The sequence below is a fragment of the Lathyrus oleraceus genome, chromosome 1 (genome assembly GCF_024323335.1).
Source record: "Lathyrus oleraceus cultivar Zhongwan6 chromosome 1, CAAS_Psat_ZW6_1.0, whole genome shotgun sequence".
NCBI lineage: Eukaryota > Viridiplantae > Streptophyta > Magnoliopsida > Fabales > Fabaceae > Lathyrus > Lathyrus oleraceus.
Window position 1 is genome coordinate 380,141,293 of NC_066579.1, and position 19,022 is coordinate 380,160,314.

Consider the following 19,022-nt stretch of genomic DNA (forward strand, 5'->3'; position numbering starts at 1 on the left):
AACGTAAGGTTAGATCCGGTAAAAAGGTACACAATAGTTTCCGGTGTAGAAACTATTGTGCGAAAAGAATTAACTAAATGCTAAAAAGGAAAATAGAAATTGCAAGGGAAATAGTGTAGAACTCGTAAAAATAATAAAGAAACAATGCCTAAGCTGCTGGAAAAGAAAATGCAAAAGCGAAAACGGCAAGGAAAAAAATTGGAAAAAGCCTGGAACCATTTTAGGTTTGGAAAGTGGCTATTTATATTGGTGCCTTGAGTAACTGCCTCCGCTTCAAAGGTCTTCAACGTGCATAAAAGTTGGGCGTGGATATAGGGCTCAACTCTCCCTCAACGTCTCTGAAGCGTTCCTTGCGCCAAAAATGTAGGGGAATGGTGTGACGTTCGTCACACCATGTGTGACGTCCGTCACAGGAGTGTGCAAGGCGTGACGCTCGTCACGGCCTCTGTGACGTCCGTCACAGGCACAACACCTGTGTTTTGTGCTTTGGGCTGGGCTTTGATATTTGGTTCATTTTCTCTCCTTTTTGCACCTCCTTTTCTTCCATTTTTACTTGTGCTTCAAATAAACCACCTGAGACAAATAGGAAGAAAATACCGCATAATATCTAATAAAATGAAGTGAACTGAAATAAATAATAATATAATTTAATTGAATTAAGTCCTAAAATATGATATAATTTCATGTTATCAAACATCTTTCTGATGAAAATCAAGATTTTTACTACGAAACCCCTTGTTTTGAAACACATGTACATCAATCAACTGAAGAAAATGATTCATATGATGTGTATGCTATTCATCATGATCATAAAGAGGGAATATGGTAAAACTAGTAAGTAAATGTTTTATATCACTTAGTAATTTATAATTATTCATTTTAATTTTTTTTATTCCTTTTACTAAAGATTTAATGTTATTGTTGATTATCCTAATTGGTTTAAATTGTTGTTCAAATTATAGGTGTATAATGACCGGTGACAAATCTTAACATAGAACTTTTGGACAACCTACAAGACTTTCCACTTTATTAATTTATTTTGTTGGTTAATAATTTGATTTAGTTTTGTTGTAAAGTTATAAGGTTTGTCCAATTTTCGCTTTGCATTTGCCGTAAACTATTGTTCTTCTGTGATATGGTTCTGTAATGCAGGTTTAATGTTTCTGTTTCAGAAATTTGCAAAATATGGTTATCTATTATGTGATATGGTTTTGTAGGTACAAAAGAAAATATTTAAAAATAATTCACCCCTCGGTTTTTAAATAAAACCGACATAATAATATAGAGTTATTACCTTGATTTTTAAATAAAATAGAGATTTTATGTTGGGAACGCCATCCAACTTTATAAATAATAAAAATACATATGTTGGGGTTCGAACCAATGATCAGATAACTTACCCCTCAGTTTTTCATTAACCGAGGTGTTAAGTGGCATCTTTTCAGGTCACCCTTCATTTTTTCGCCTCAGTAGCTGAGGTTACATCTATTTCGCATGTGACGTTAAAAGCATTATTTGTAGTCGTTCCACTTTAGCAGTCAACCTAGCCTAAGCTCCAAGGCCAAACATGCCTCAGGACTAAGATTCAACACTATGAATAACAGGAAAGCCACGACACTAAGAATGTGATAAACAACTCTCCAAAAGGCGTGCCTATTTTAATTGAATAAAACCCCCGAAAGGCATGGTTAAAAGGCCCTATAAAGGGAAAAATATGAATAACAAACCAAAATACTCACCCAAAGCATTAAATGTTGCATGTGCTTCCCTAAACAACACTTGTGAGACTCTCCCTCAAATAACTCTTAAGCTTGTTAGACGAGGGAAACGATCTAGAAGGGGGTTTAAATAGATCGATAAATAAAAAAATTCTTATTAAAATTATGTTTTAAAAAATATTTTTATATGGCAAGCAGAAGCGAATTTAGATCAACTCTCGTCTATGTGAACCGTTATTGGTAGAATCGGATATGAGTATAAACCGTAGTATAAAGTATGCTAAAGATGAGAAAAACAAACCAACAAGTTCAATATAATTTGTTTGAATATAAACCACACTATGATAAATGATTTCAAATGAAATGTAAAAATAAACTTGACTAAGAAATTTATCGAACACTTAGTTTGCAGTCAAATTATCGAACATTTGGTGTGCAATACACTAAGCTTAATTCTCTTTGTGTTGAAGGTGTGACAAATCTATTGCAATTGTTTAGATTGCAATGGTTTCACAAAAACTATTTAAGACACCTCAATACAACCATAATTTTTAGCAAATCAAATTACACACTAAGTGTTATCAAAATGTATATATATATATATATATATATATATATATATATATATATATATATATATATATATATATATATATATATATATATATATATATATATATATATATAGATAGATAGATAGATAGATAGATAGATAGATAGAGAGAGAGAGAGAGAGAGAGAGAGAGAGAGAGAGAGAGAGAGAGAGAGAGAGAGAGAACACCAATATTTGTTTAGGCAGTTCTCCAATTGTCCTCACTATGGGTACGTCTGCCCTCAATTCGAAATCGAATTGGGATATTGTAATTAACCTTTGCAATATCAGTTTACAAGAGAAGTAGTAGAAAATGAAACCCCTAAACCCTATGGTTGATGTTGATCCTATCTTCTTCTCTTACCTTTATCTTAGCTAGATCAAGTCACACAAGATCTCCAATTTGATCCTCCAGTTACCGCTACTCCTTTTACCGAACCAGCATTCTTCAAAGCTTTTACTCGGTTGAATCCAAATTGTGAACTTTTGACCCAAGTCTTTCAATTGATCCTCTGGTTACCGCTACTCGTGTGAAAGAACCCTTGTTCTTCAAAGCTTTCACTCGGCTGAATCCAAGTTGAAGCTTTCACTCGATTGAATCCAAGTTGCAAAGACTTGTGCAAAAAACCCCCAAATCAACCTCTGATCTTAGAGTAAAAACCCTAAAGGTTTTATCTATGAAACCCCCAAAGAGAAACTCAACCCAATTTGATTACACCAACCTAAATTGGACCTTATCAATCTTATCTTGATGACAAACAACAAAAATGATTATGTGTAGTTATTAAATGCATGCAAAGAAAAGTTGAAGATGATGAGAATTCTTTGTATCTTTCAGGTTTCAATGATGAAAAATGATGAATGAATGTATATATATATATATATATATATATATATAATATATATATATATATATATATATATATATATATATGTGTGTGTGTGTGTGTGTGTGTGTGTGTGTGTGTGTGTGTGTGTGTGTGTGTGTGTGTGTGTGTGTGTGAAAGAAATAACACATAAAACCGTTTTTTTCTCCAAAATTGCAAGTTTCGAAAATATGTAGTCAATACATGTATTTGCTCAAAACATAATGTATTGACTCTAAATTCGAATGAGTCAATACATAAGACTAATGAGTCAATAAGAAGCCCCAATGAATCAAATCATCAAAGGCAGAAAAATTTGCATTAAAAAAATGCTTCAGTATGAGTCGACTTCATGACAGGGTGAGTCGACTCATTTGCGTTATGTATCGGCTCAATCATGCTATGTATCAACTTATAAATGGAAGAGTTGCTTAGTTAAATATGTTTTCAGTTTGAGTCAACTCCAATCATGGATGAGTCGACTCAATCACATACCGTATCGACTCATTCGTACTTTGTATCGATACATACAAGGCATAATGATTTCCTTTGGAAATCCACTAAGTATGTATCGACTCATCTTGGTATTATCGACCCATTGACTATTTTTTCATGAAAAAAATATATTTTTAGCATGATATGGCCTATTGAATCTAATTTTGCATGTCCTATAGTGATGATGCACATATAGACAAAGATGATAAGGTCCAATATACACATAGTACTAAGCTACCTAGTTTTGACATAATTGAAAATACATCTAAGAGTATAATGCACTTACATACTCCCCATTTTTGATGATGACAAAACATACTAAGCACTTGGTGTCCTTGGAAAAGCTCCCCCTGAATATTTGCATCATAAACCTTGTATTTTTTCCCCTTTGACAATATCAAAAAGAAACAAATATGGAAATTGTGAGAAGTATCATGAAAATTACACAACAACATACAACTCACAGAGAGGCGTTGCAAAAGAGTTAAAACAATCAATTTAGACATGCACTCACATAGAATAAAGTTAAATGATAAAAGCTTAAACTTAAATAAACAACCATGTATAGCCAAAATAGATAACATCCATTACATATTTGTTATAAAAGGTTGCAACAAGAGTACAATAAACATAAAGACATGAAATGATAAATGCATGTTTCATGCAAGAATAAGATAAATAACATGTTAAACCACACACATAATTAAAACTACTTCAAATATTAGAAAATGATTATATGAGATACATATGATGAAGAGATCAAACAAGATGTCACTATAAGCATATGAATTGAAAACTCATGTGTAATCAATTGAAATTTTCGAGAGTGAACACATATGAAATTCATGATTCGTATATTATATCATATTCTCATGGAACATAAACATGCAATCAATATAGTCATAGATAAGCAACATATTTCATAGAAACATTAAGATCAAGAGATAAATTTAGAATGATATTACCTCATAGGATGAGGCGGAGAATTCACTTCACAAGAAAACAAATTTTCGAACAAAAGCTAAACAAAATATAGAAGGTGCATGCAATAACACACATTAGGAAAGATTTGAGATATCGACAATGCCCAATTCCCGATGAATATTGAAAAATGGCTCAGTCACAAGTGGTTATGTAAAAATATCTGCAAGTTGTTTTTTGCTATCAACATGCTTAAAAACGACACCGCCTTTTTCAACATGGTCTCGTAGGAAATGACGACGTATCTCAATATGTTTAGTACAAGAATGCAATATAGGATTTATGTTTAGATTGATCGCACTAGTGTTATCACACATGATGGGAATACTTTAAAGTTTAATATCAAAGTCAAGCAGTTATTGTTTGAGCCAAAGAATTTGAGCATAATAACTAACTGACGCGGCGTATTCCGCCACAACAGTTGACGAAGCAATGGAAACTTGCTTCTTGCTATGCCAACTAACTAAGGAGTTTGAAAATAAGTGGCAAGTTCCACTAGTACTTTTCCTATCAGATTTACATCTGCAAAAATCGAAATCAGAGCAACCAACCAAACTACAATCACTCCCTTTGGAAAACCAAAGTTTATACTTAGATGTACCATGAAGGTATTTAAGGATGTGTTTTACCGCTTTTAAATGTGATTCCTTAGAACGGACTGATACCGAGCACACATGCACACACTAAAAATTATATCAGGCCAAAGATGTAGTAAGGTATAGAAAATATCTGATCATACCTTTATATATTTTGACGTCAACATCCTTACCATTTTCATCTCTATCCAAGTTACCATTTGTGGGCATTGGAGTGTCAATAGACTTCGAATCTACCATTCCGAAGCATTTAAGCAACTCGTGATAATATTTTTTTTGACACACAAATGTTCCTTCCTTGAGTTGCTTGATTTTAATTCCGATAAACTCCCCCATTATACTTATCTCAACCTCACCCTACATAAGCTTAGAAAACGCTTTGACTAGTTGCATGTTAGTAGAACCAAAAATTATATCGCCAACATAAATTTGAACAAGAAGAAGATGTTTTCCTAGACATTTAATGAAAAGTGTAGTATCTACCTTCCCTCTAGAGTATCCTTAATCAGTCAAGAATTTACTAAGTCGCTCACATCAAGCCCTAGGGGCTTGTTTGATACCATACAAAGCTTGTTTTAGTTTATAAACATGATTAGGATACCCATGGTTTTCAATTCCATGAGGTTGAGAAACATACACTTCCTCATTTATGTAACCATTAAGGAAAACACTTTTCACGTCCATTTGAAATAATTTGAAGTTTTTGGAGCATGCAAAGGCTAGTAAAAGGCGTATAGCCTCAAGGCGGGCAACCAGAGCATAAGTTTCCTCATAATCTATGCCCTCCTCTTGGTTATATCCTTGAGCCACTAGCCAGGCTTTGTTCTGAGTTATCACTCCATTTTCATCTAGTTTATTTTTAAAAACCCACTTAGTGCCAATGATTTGATGATCTTGCGGAGGTGGGACAAGGTCCCACACATCATTTCTTTTAAACTTATTTAACTCATCTTGCATGGCCATTAACCAATGCTCATCAATCAAGGCATCTTTTGTATTTTTAGGTTCAACTTGTGAAACAAATGCAAAGTGATAATAGAAATTACATAGCTTAGAGAATGTAGTCGCGCCTTTGGTGATATCCCCAAGAATGTTGTCGATTAGATGGTCCTTGGAATACCTCCACGCCAAAGGAAGATCGTCCATTTTAGTTAAACTTTCATCCTTCTCCTTTTCAATATTTTCATCTTTCTCCTCCTTAATTTTCACCGCTTCAGGTTGATCAATTCCCTTTTTCAGTGTCATTGAGTATGTATTTTGAAGATACACATGTATCATGAAAAGAAATACCTTTTTCGACATTTCTCTGATAAGATTAATCAAACGTGACATGTACAAACTCTTCAACAATAAGTAATCTCTTGTTGAATACTCTATAAGCCTTACTTGACTGAGAGTATCCAAGAAAGATACCTTCGTCAGCTTTTGCATCAAACTTTCCAAGGTTATCCTTACCATTATTTAAGACAAAACATTTGTTTAAAAGTTCATAAGGTATTTTGTTTAAAATAGGACGTATAAGTATCCTATTTAAAACGTAACACGCCTTGCTAATAGCATCGGCCCAAAAATATTTTGGTAGACTACTCTTATTGATCATAGTTCTTGCCAACTCCTCTAAAATTCTATTTTTACGTTCCATAACACCATTTTGTTGTGGAGTTCTTGGAGCAGAAAAAATATGTTCAATTCCATGTTTATCAAAATCATCTTCAAAGAGGTGGTTTTCAAATTCACCTCTATGATCGCTTCGAATAACAACTATGTTAGAGCTTAATTTGTTTTGAGATAACTTTGCGAAAGATGTGAAAGCTGAAAAAGTCTCATCTTTACTACACAAAAAGATAGTCCAACAAAATCTAGAGTAATCATCCGCTATAACAAAACCATAGTAATTTCCACCTAGGCTTTTTGTCCTAGAAGGACCAAAAAGATCCATATGAAGAAGCTCAATGGGTCTAGAAGTTGAAACAATGTTTTTGGATTTAAAAGAGACCCTTGTTTGCTTTCCCATTTGACATGCATCACATAGGTGGTCTTTTGAACATTTAATTTTAGGTAGACCGATGACTAGATCTTTTGAGACCACTTTATTGAGTAGATAAAAGTTAACATGAGTTAAGTGTCTATGCCATAACCAAGAGTGTTCACTCATGGTTACTAAACACCTAGTGCTTGTTAATGATACATCGTTCAAGTTAAACATATAGATGTCGTTAACCCTCAAGCCCTTAAACAAATAATATTTCTTTTCCTTGTGTTCAATTATGAAAAAATTATTTGTAAACGTAATTGTATAGCTTTTTTCGCATAATTGACTAATGCTAAGCAAATTATGTTTAAGACAATCAACAAATATTACATCGGAGATAGTAGTAGAAGATGGATTACCTACAATACCTTTACCAGGTATTGCAACCTTGTTATCATCTCCACAGGTCACAAATCATTTTTCTTTGGAGGTGTGAAAAACACAATAGGGGGGGGGGGGGGAGGGGGTGAATTGGGTTTTAAAAAAAAAAGCTTTTTACCAACTCAAAAACACCACTCAAATGTTAATAACAAAGACATAAAAACACAAGTATTTTTATCCTGGTTCACTTGAAACTCAAAGCTACTCAAGTCCACCCGCCAAGGTGATTTTGCCTTATGCACAAGGACTTAATCCAATATAGTCAACTGATTACAATAATCACAAAGAATAACCTTCTTTGTCTTCTCAAGGATCCGATATACCCTAGTCTCCTTAAGGAATCATAAATAACAACTTTCTTTGTCTTCTCAAGGATCTGACTATACCCTAGTCTCCTTAAGGAAAATCAAACAAACAGTTTGAATAATATTTTATGTGTTACAAGTTGCTTTTACACAAGCAGATTTTACATAAATGATAAACAAATACTTAAAGAAAAACTATGTATATAAAATGATAGCTTTTCACAAAGAAATAGACTTGTCAAATATTATAGTGCTTCAACATATTCTTTAAGTCACCAAGTCCCACTTATATAGCATAAGAAAATATTATTGGAGGGCAAAATGGGGAAACCAAATAGAGCGGTTGTTCACTGTTGGATGGTGAAAGGAGTGATACTGCATATTGTTCTTCGCCCATAAATGCAGTGATAGGTGTGATGTATAATACTGTCCTTGCCTATAATATCAGGTAGTGGAAAGAATATTTGATTTGTAGTATGTACTATTTGATCACGTATCCATTTGATCTTATCTTTAAGTTCATTGGCTTCTGACGAAATTTGATGAAGCATGAAATGAAGAAACATACAGCTGGATTCAGAAACTTCAGAATCCTCAGTCAGAACCTTGACACCATCAACAGTATGGCATGAGATCTTCAGTACCTTCACAATCTTTAGCCAGAACCTTGATAACCTCAATCTCTGGCTTGAGATCTTCAGAATCTTCAGTTAAGTAACAAAACTTTAGAAGCTTTCCATTCTTCAGAAGCTTAACAATCAGAGTCATGTCCAAAAGCACATCCTGAGAGAATGTTTCAGTAGCAACATAACATCTCCTTAGAAGCTTCTCGAGAGTGAATCAGCACAGAAGCAGAAAGATCATTGTAGCAGAAACTTGAACATCTTTCAAAACTTCTCATGGTTTAGCGTAGAAGTAGTATTTGGAACGCAATGTTCAGAAACTGATGACGTTCCATGTCATATACTCAGAATCAGAACTAGCTATTAAAGCTACACAATAACAAACCATTAGGGTACCAAAATTATTCTCACACAAATACAACATTGTTAACATCAAAAATCAAGGTATAGACGCATAACCAAATCTTGTTCTAACAATCTTCCCCTTTTTCATGATGACAAAAACATGTATTTTGATGAACAGTTTTATACAACGTAATGACAGAAGGATACATCTTATAAAAGAACAAAGCTCCCTCTGAGATGTATAATCCTGAAAGGATAAACTTATAATGAAAGAACACTTCCCTGATTAACCTTTTTGAAGTACCAGAATGATCTTCCATCAAAATCTAGTTTGTCTTCAGAAGTTGCTTGAACTTATCCAGAACATTGGTTGTCAAACTCAACATTCTGATGAACTTCACTTTAGAAGCTTGGTTGAATTATTTTTGAAGAAGCTTCAGAGCCTGGTTCTCTTTGAAATTCTCTTCCAAAGCTTGGTTACCTTTGAAAAATGTCTTTGAAAAGATCTTTCAGAACCTGGTTACAGATTCTTCTTAAAAGCTTGACTGCCAAGTCTAATTATCATGGAATTTACACTTCCTTGGAACTTGACGCAAAATTTTCAATTCTTAAAACCTTGATGCTAGGTTCCAAGTTCAGAGCCTGGTTTTTAGTTCCTTGAAGAATCAATGCTTGGTTCTCATTCCTGGTTGAGATACTTCTCAAATAGCGTTAAAGCTTCAGACTCAGAGAGTAGACAATTTCTTCAGAAACTGGTAACTTATATATTGATCTGAAAAACTTCAAGATCTTCTGATGTTTGAACTTATCCCTGCAAAAAATTTAACAAACTATTCTTTGAAGTAGTTATTAGTAGAAACATTAAACAATGTTTGGGTTCTGATTTATGAATAGAGGTATATCAAAATCAATTACGATTCCCCCCTTAATTACGTTTCTCCCCTTTTGTCATCAATCAAAAAGACATAGACAGAAATAAGATAAAAGTGATGGAAAGAAACAAACATGATTTTCATTAAATAGTGCCAAAAGGCAGTAATGAGTACAATCAAGAAACAAAGAAGGAAAAAGTAAAAACATAAAAGAAATACAAAAAGTACTCAAACAAACATAAAAATCAGACACACATTTAGACAAAATGATAACACACACATGTGAAGACTATTTTGGAGGAGGAGGCGGCGGCGAAACAACTAGGTAGTCATCTAGTAGATTTAAGGGATCCACCAACAGATCAACATTATCTTCGAGATAGATCTTCATATAGTACGCCAAAACTTCTAGAGGATCGATCTTCGTGAAGATAGAATATTTTTTTGACGGGATACTACTACTGTTTATTTCTTCTATGAATGGAGGAGTGTTCTTATCGGCGACAGACTGGGGAGAAGATTGGGGATTAATTAGTTGTTGTTGTTGTTTTTGATTAGCCATTGTTGAGTGTTGAAAATGAGGATGAATAGTTGTAAAGAAGGTCTTTGAAGGTTTGAAATATTGAAAGTGTGAGAGTAAATGTGAGTGTAGTGTGAAAATGTGAGTGAAATGGGTTTATATAAAAAAAATTAGTAATGATGTCAACAAAGGGAATACACCAACGAAGGGAAACATAAATGATTTAACCTAATCCCAAGATATAGAAATCCAAAGTGTCATGCTAACATCATGCGTGCTCTGAAAGTGGGGCAACTGTCACCACTAATAACCACATGATATTAAACGATAAGACAAGCATTTAATGCAACAACTGTTAAGAATCAAGAAGGTAAACCAATAAGATTGAGTCTGATCAGAACCTTTATGATTCATGAAACCTCCTCACTTCAGAAAGCTCATGTCTCATAATTAACAAATAAATTCTTAGAACCTAATCTAGAATTTTGAAGACTTAACATTATGAAATTCATCTTTTCATTCTGGTTAAAAATCTATAAATAAGTTTTTCAAAATGAAAACAAATCTATCTTTAGCAAGGGGTTTTGTAAAGATATTGGCCCATTGATGGTCTGTATCAACAAATTTTAAGTGAAAAATACCCTTCTGAACATAGTCACGTAAAAAGTGATGTTTAATTTTAATATGCTTAGCCTAGAATGCAAGATAGGATTCTTAGACAAACAAATAGCTGAAGTATTATGACAGAGAATAGGAATGTTACTCTCAAATATCTGATAATCTTCCATCTGACTCTTTATTCAGAGTATTTGAGTTCTACATCTAGAACCTGCAATATACTCAACTTCGACTGTTGAAAGCGCAATTGTTGACTGTCTCTTGTTGGACCACGAGATGAGATTGTCTCCCAGAAATTGACAACTTCCAGAAGTACTTTTCCTTTCTATTCTGTCTCCACCATAGTCATCATCACAATAGCCTACTAATTTATATTCACTTTATTTTCTATAAAATAAACCAAGGTTAGTAGTACCTTTCAAATACCTAAAGATTCTCTTAACAACAGTTAAGTGAGTCTCCCTAGGATCTGATTGGAAGCAAGCACATAAGCAGATACTGAATAAAATATCAGGTTTAGAAGCGATTAGATAAAGGAGATAGCCTATCATACCTCTTAATAGCTTCTGATTTACATTACTAATTACATCTTATTTCTCCATAATGCATGTAGGATGCATTAGAGTCTTTTATTGCTTGCATTCTGACAAGTTAAACTTCTTCAGAAGTTCCCTTGTATATTTGCTCTGATGAATGTACATTCCTTCTGAATGTTGATCAATCTGGATTCCTAGAAAGAACTTAAGTTCTCCCATCAGACTCATTTCAAATTCTTCCTGCATTGACTTAGTGAAATCATTGCACAACAAAGCATTAGCCGAACCAAAAATAATATGATCAACATAAATTTAGATAACCAGAATATCATTCTTAAAGGTTTTTCAAAAGAGAGTTGTGTCCACTTTCCCTATGGTAAAATCATTTTCCAAAAGGAAGTTACTTATTCTATCATACCAAGCTCTAGGAGCTTGTTTTAGACCATATATCGACTTTTTCAGTTTAAAAACAAAGTCAGTGAAATTTTGGCAAGCAGATCCCTGATGTCGAACACGATGTCACGACCTTGGGGTCTGCACATTATCACACAATAAACAATAGCAGGATAAACAAAACAATAAATAACACAACCGATTGTTATCCAGCTCAGTGCAATGTCACCTACATCTGGGGGCTACCAAGCCAGGAAGGAAATCCATTATCACAGAATTAGTTTGAAGTCCTGAACAACCTCAGTGTTTACAAAATTCTCTCCTAATCTCTACTTGTGGATGTTTCTATCTAGGGCAACCCTAGATATGAGACCCCTCTAACTTCCCTCAATCACATGATCACACACAATAGAAAAGCACAATCCACTCCTGCTTAAAAGCTTCAGAGGGATAGTAAATTACAACTCAATACACCTAGTCCAATTCAAGTATCAATGTGATACTTGAATGGCTCACATAAAACACACACACAAAACCCTAATGATAACACAATACTGCACTGTTTCGATACATTCCTAGGTTGAGAACTCCACTATATATAATAGTGATACACATGGGCTTCAATATTTGATATGATGCAGATCCAAGATCTCTTCTTAATCTTCTGAAGATACCATTCTCATTTAAATCAAATGTTTCCTAATATGACTTGACAATGTTCCTTCGTGTACACGTCAAGATACAATATTCTTCAGTCCCAGGGAAACACACAATAGAATACAATAACTAAATCTTCAGAGAATATATGGAAACATAATTAAGGAGACTAAATCTCATAACTAACGCAAGCTAGATTATGCATACTGTTAAAGCAACATGTCAGGACATCTTGTTCAACATCTGGAAAATACTTGTTTTTCCAAAATGCAGCCAATCACCAAAAGACAAACCTATCAATCTCCCCCTTTGGCAATTTTTGGCTAAAACAATATTTGCAACGGCCAGCTATCAATAAATAGGAGGGACATACAAAGGGATGTATATCAATAATAAAGCATACAACATCCTTTTACATACAATCATCAGAGGTAGGCGCAACGAATCAACATGCCTCATACTGTAAAAACTATAAGCGCACAAGAAAAAATTCCTTCTATCTTAGCCAGGATGTCATGACATTGTTCCTAACATCATGAACAACATAACCAGATCAGGCGATCCACCTGAGTATTAGAACAACGGGCTGAGTTTCCCCAAGGGAGACTCCCCCTACAGACCTGCACATGCTCCCCCTTAAAGAGCAACCCATCCAAACAATAAAACACACCAGTCCAACACAGTCAAAACACACTAACTACTCCCCCTTTTTAGCCATAAAGTTCTCAAAACAAAACACATTTACCATACCATCAAAGTCCATCCTACAAGATTAAGAGGGTTACAAACCAAGAAGCACCTAAAGGGTGCACAAAAAAGAATCCAGGGCACAACCCACAAAAGCAACAAATTCAGAAACAACACACAAAGGAACTATAGAACATTAATCTTCTGACTTCAAGTCTCTTCCTCATCACTAGTAATAGTTTTGTCTTCATTATCCTCTTCCTCATCAGTTCCATCAGCTTTCTTACCACCTTCCTCTTCCGAAAGAGCCTTAATAAACATTTCAAGTTTGCATTTCATTTCAGTACAACTCTTTATAGTCTCATCCAAAGTCTTGCAGGTGTCTTTCATCTTAGTAAGAATGCTTGTTCTGTCAGTGGAACTTGAAAAAGTATGTCCATATGTCATGACAATGTATGGGACATGTCTCCTAGTGAATAGTCTATAATGCAATGAGAGATGAGGGCCCCTTTTGCAAGTACTATCAGAATTGATCAATATGATGGGGTGTTGACTCAGGATAACTCCACAAATGAAAGAGGGAAAATCTATTGGCATTTTTACAGCATAAGATGCAACATGTTTCATAGTCTGATAAAAAACATAAGACCCAAAATCAAAATTTGACTTGGTCCCAACAATATAGATGAACTTACCTAGCCTAGTAGCTATATTGAAGGAGTGATTGGTAGGCACCCCATTAGCAGCTCCAATTCTATGGAGAACAACATACTTGACACTCAAGGCACTAGCAGACAATTTTCCTTTCCTTGGCCATTCTTTTACTTGCTTAGCAGTGATCTCTTTGCAGATGACATTGTATGAGACTTCAATTTCAGCTTGTTCTTCTTCATTTCTTCCTAAGAACCGGTTGATTATTTCAGGGAAAAAATCCACACATCTTCCTCTGACATACACTTTTCTGAATTCCTTTCTCCTTTTGTTGTCACAATCTTTGGATATGTTCATAATAAATTCTTTGACCAGCATTTCATAGCACTTCCCAAAACCTGTTACAGTTTTCATCAGACCAACTTCTTGAATCAGACTCAACACCTCTTTACATTCAAAAGCATCCTTCCCCAATTCCCTTTCTAATGCTAACCTTCTTTGATAAACATATTTCCATTTTTCAACATTTTCAACAGAGTGAAAAAAGACGTTGTTAAGTGGAACTTCAGGAATGTTGGCTGGAATCCTCTTCCCAAAAGCTTGCTTTCGGGAAGTGGATATGATGTCCTAAACATTGTGTTCGACATCCTGATCAGATTCACTAGATTCATAATGAACTTCCTTATTTTTCAAAGACTTCTTCTTAGGTGTAGGAGTAACCACCTTGCTCCGTCTTTCAGTGGGACCGACATTAGCCTTCTTCCTGACAGATTTGGAGGGAATGTTGGAGGACCCAACAACTTGACCTTTCCTATTCTTCAACCTTTTAGCTATGCCAGTGTCATACCCCGATTTTGGTCCAGAATCTTTGATGTTTGTTTGGCATACTTGGCCTAACCTAACTTTGGTTTTACATGAGGATTGGTCTTGGTCTAAAGTCATGGTGTTGGTTCATGTGATTGTTAATGCACATATGGTCTTGGTCATCTGAACAATCAAGTTTTCTTGGGTTTCAAGCCACTTGCTAGTCATGTTATTGGTTCATGGATACTATGTCAAAACCTTGACCTTATGGTCTTATTTCATGGCCTTGTTCATGTGCATTATCAATCAAGTTATTTTTTTTTCAAAAGTCAAACATTCAAGCCAATTGTGAAAACAATCTCCAATCATTTTTTTCAAACCATTCCAATCCATTTCGTCCATTTTAAACCAGTACATGTGATTCCATACAAGAAAATAAAAAAATTGACACTTTTGACCAATTGTTTACTTTGGTCAACAGTTGACTTTTTGGTCAACTTTGACCAAAGTCAACTTAAGTTCCTTCCTATTCCAAACCCTAAGAACCTCCCATCCCTAATCTAGATATGCAAGGCAGATTTGGAAGTTGTACTACTTCTGAGAATCATCTTATGGGTCAAGTTGAGTTAACAAAACTAGAAGTGTTGGAGATGGAGAATATTATAAAAAAAACAGTTCTGTAGATATGGAAATACAGACGGCAGGTTTCCAAACTGACGCCCTGAGTTTTTTCTGCTTATAGGGATTTAATTCAAGATACAGTTAAAGAAACAAAGGATATGAGGGGAGAAATAAAGGATTCAAAGATGCATCGGTTAAGTTTTGGTGGATATACAGTTGACTCCTTGATATCTAATACAAACAACTGTCAAGTGCTTACAAATCAGCAATACACCCTGAATCAGATAAAAGAACAGCTTGTTGCAATGAATAACGGTTTGAATATCATAAAGAATTGTATTAGCAATGATGTAGATGTGTCCGGGTTTAAATTGACAGATGAAGATTTCGTAGAAGCAAGTTACAAAAATTCACAAGTGAAATAACTGAAGAAAAGGTGCCCCTAAATTCTGAAAGAGGCATAATATTTCAATCAGATGATGAATGCAGCAGACTCCTGTTTTCAGAGGCAAATGAGTGATGTTTGCTTTTCCTTGGGAGGAGTAAAAAATGTTGGCTTGTCTAGATGCACTTCGTCTCTTTGGCAGTCATCTTGTGGTAAGATGGAGATGTATGCTGCCGATGCCAATCCATTGGTAGGCTTTGAGGATCAACATTGTGTCTTGAGAGAACACGATGGCTTGATTTATGCCAATGATAACAATAGATTTGAAGATGTTGGGAAAGATGGAAATTTAAAATTGATCCCTGCAAGAGGCCAACAGCTTTAGAGGCCCTTCAAAATCCTTTCTTCATGAGCTGTTTTCACATCCCTCCATCGCTTCGCACCAGGGCAGTAATCAGAACTCCTCCATCTGCCGGAAGAACAACCGTGACAGTAAGAATAACCTACAACAGACAAAAAATCATGAGCAATATAGTCGGAAGGAAAACGGTTCGTGCATTGTCTGCAGCAAGATAGTACGACAATGGAGAAAACAATTTTTGCAATGTTACCAAACCACCCACTTTGTTTGTGAACCATGAGACTTGGCAAGAAACCGGCTTCAACCATCAGGCTTATGAACCTGTCTGCAAACCTAAAACATGCTGAAACAGGTACAAAGAGATGCAATGAGAAATTGTGTAACCCAATAACCATCATGGAATCCTGTCACGATTTCCCCTACAAATCCAGCTGCAATGCCCGTAACGGTTCCTTCTCCTATACCTGCTGTTACAATATCCTGTCAACAAATTCCTACAAAGCCATGGTCCTGCCGCCAAGCATCAACAGCCTGCAAAACCGACGAACACATTGTACACCAAACCAACAGCCTCTTCTTTTTAGATCTTACTACAAGCTTTCAACATTGTTGAAAATGACTTCAGACAGAACAAAGGTGGTTCAGTTCCAGCCACACACAATGTTCATCAATAGGGTTGGATGTAGTCTCTGCCTACAACAATCTGATACTCAGTCTGTTGTATGGATACATCCCACTGATCCTCCAAAACCATTTGAGTGGCAGTCGTCAGCTAAAGTTGAACTTTTGAAGTTACGGATAGATGGCTACAAATGGAGTACACCATTCCGTGTAGGTTATGAAGGTATAATGCACATTAGTTTGGAAAAAGATGTTGGAGATGAAACAATGCAATTAAGGGTTGTAGTAAGAAGTGGTGCTAAGAGATCACGATTTGAAGTGGTTTTTCGTCTGAATTCATTGTCAAGTCCTTACAGAGGTGAAAATCGTTCGATGTTCCTACCCATTCGTTTTCGTCAAGCTGATGGTATCGGTGATTCCTGGCAACTGCTGCTTCCAAACTCTGCTGCTTCTTTTCTGTGGGAAGATCTTGGTAGGAGATGTTTGTTGGAACTCTTGGTAGATGGTACTGACCAAATGAAATCACTGAAGTACGATATCGATGAAATTTCTGATCACACGCCTGTCCATGTAGCAGAAGGACCAACCAGAGCGTTGCGTGTTACAATTGTAAAGGAAGAGAAAACCAATGTTGTTAGGATCAGTGATTGGATGCCTGAAACTGAACCTATAGGAGTTATGAGCCGAAGACATTCATCATCAGTGAATGATTCTCAAAAGCAACAGCTAATGTCAGATACGGACTTTGAGTTTCACATCAATGTTGATCTTGCTGAGTTTGGGGTGTCTATTGTTGATCATACACCAGAGGAAATTTTGTACCTGTCTGTTCAGAATCTTGTTCTGGCATATTCAACCGGTTTGGGATCCGGAATCAGTAGATTCAAACTCAAAATGTGTGGGCTACAAGTGGACAACCAACTGCCATTACCTCAATTTCTTCCGTTTCTGTTTAATTGTTGGTTTGGTAATCCATAGACAGTGTGAGGATTTGGATTGTCTTGGCCAATGGCCAAACAATCAGATAAGTTACAGTTGGAATGTATGGGGACTGGTTTATGCATTGTTGTCTTTGTTTTAACCGGCGCCGAAGTTCTCACTGTTTGAACTTGTTGGTGTCCCACTGGAGAGAATTATGCAGGGTATGCTGAAGTTTACGTATGTGGATTGTTTGTGCAGATTGTATGCGGCATGGATGCCGTGATGAGTATGCTTGCTTCAACTTCCTGCTGGAGCAATAAACCAACTGGGAGAGGCCATATTGACGTATTTGTACGCGACAATTGAACCGAAACTACTTTAAGTCAGCCAATGTATTACAGACATCCCCATGAAATCCAATCCGTGTTTTAACCGTAACCTTCCATGTTCCATTTTGATCCTTGAATAACCAGTGATGAACCTGTGAAACCATGCCAAAACAATGCATAAGTTCAAAATTAGTATGGCTGCATAATGCACATCAAAATTAAGACATGTCCACAAACTAACCAATATCCAAAGAGCCCTCTAGCAGTCCAACCATGTCCTCTGCTCATCACTCTTGGCTTGAACCTACAATAGCACAACAGGACCATAAGAAATACCTAGTTGTCACATGCCTAACTTGGACAATGAAACTCAAAACCCATCAATACATCTGCAACAATAGATGACCATTCATCTTGCTCAATGTAACAGGCCAACTGCAGACCTTAGTCACCCTGCTATACCAAGCGTAACATCAAGCCATGAACCTACAAGCCACAGCCAAAATCACAAACCATCCTTCAGATGTTGAAATCAAACCAAGCCCTCCATTTTCACTGCAGTAAAAAGGTAGTTAATTCACTGCAGTAAAATCACAACAACTCAGTAAGATGGTAAAAATTCACAAGCAACAAAATGAAACATTTTCACAGAAGAAGTACAAGGTACATGTTACCTTTTTCAGAGCAAACACCAAAATGGGATAGACAACAGAGCAACACAAAAAAGAAAGCACTTCCAATTCCATGCTCTTTTGATCTCATCCAAACCCTAGCAATGGGATTATAAAAAGGGAGGAATCAGTAAGAAAGAAAACCCTAGAGAACAACAAAGAACTGGGAGGCGAAATCTGAGAAGAGACCCTAAAAATCCCAAGATTGATTACCTGGAGGCCAGTATCTGTACGTTCTTCACCGCCACCACTGCGACATTTTGTAAGGACTTTTCTTTCTTTCTCTCTATTTTTCTCCTAGCTTGTTGTCTGAAAATGTTGTGAGAGTTGAGAGAGATTGATTCGCTGAGCTTAAGGTCGAGTGCGAGTCATTGAGAGATTGAAAGAAGCGTGAGGTGAGGAATGTTTGAATGATGGAGATTGAGAGATGAAGGTTGCGTT

At 35.7% G+C, this 19,022-nt stretch overlaps 1 protein-coding gene across 1 annotated transcript; it reads right to left on the reverse strand.

The window, feature by feature from the left end:
* Positions 1 to 13,427: 13,427 nt before the first annotated feature.
* On the reverse strand, positions 13,428 to 14,810 carry LOC127108275 (uncharacterized). Its single transcript, XM_051045730.1, has 2 exons — positions 14,592 to 14,810; positions 13,428 to 14,495 (listed from the first exon to the last, which is right to left on the reverse strand). The coding sequence occupies exons 1-2, from the start codon at positions 14,808 to 14,810 to the stop codon at positions 13,428 to 13,430; spliced, it is 1,287 nt and encodes a 428-aa protein (XP_050901687.1).
* Positions 14,811 to 19,022: the final 4,212 nt, after the last annotated feature.

Excerpts from the sequence above, each read along its gene's own strand:
- LOC127108275 (XM_051045730.1), bottom strand. The coding sequence starts at position 14,810 with ATGACTTTAGACCAAGACCAATCCTCATGTAAAACCAAAGTTAGGTTA. Across the intron at positions 14,496-14,591 it reads CCACTGAAAGACGGAGCAAG|GACATCATATCCACTTCCCG; the intron begins GTGGTTACTCCT and ends CACAATGTTTAG.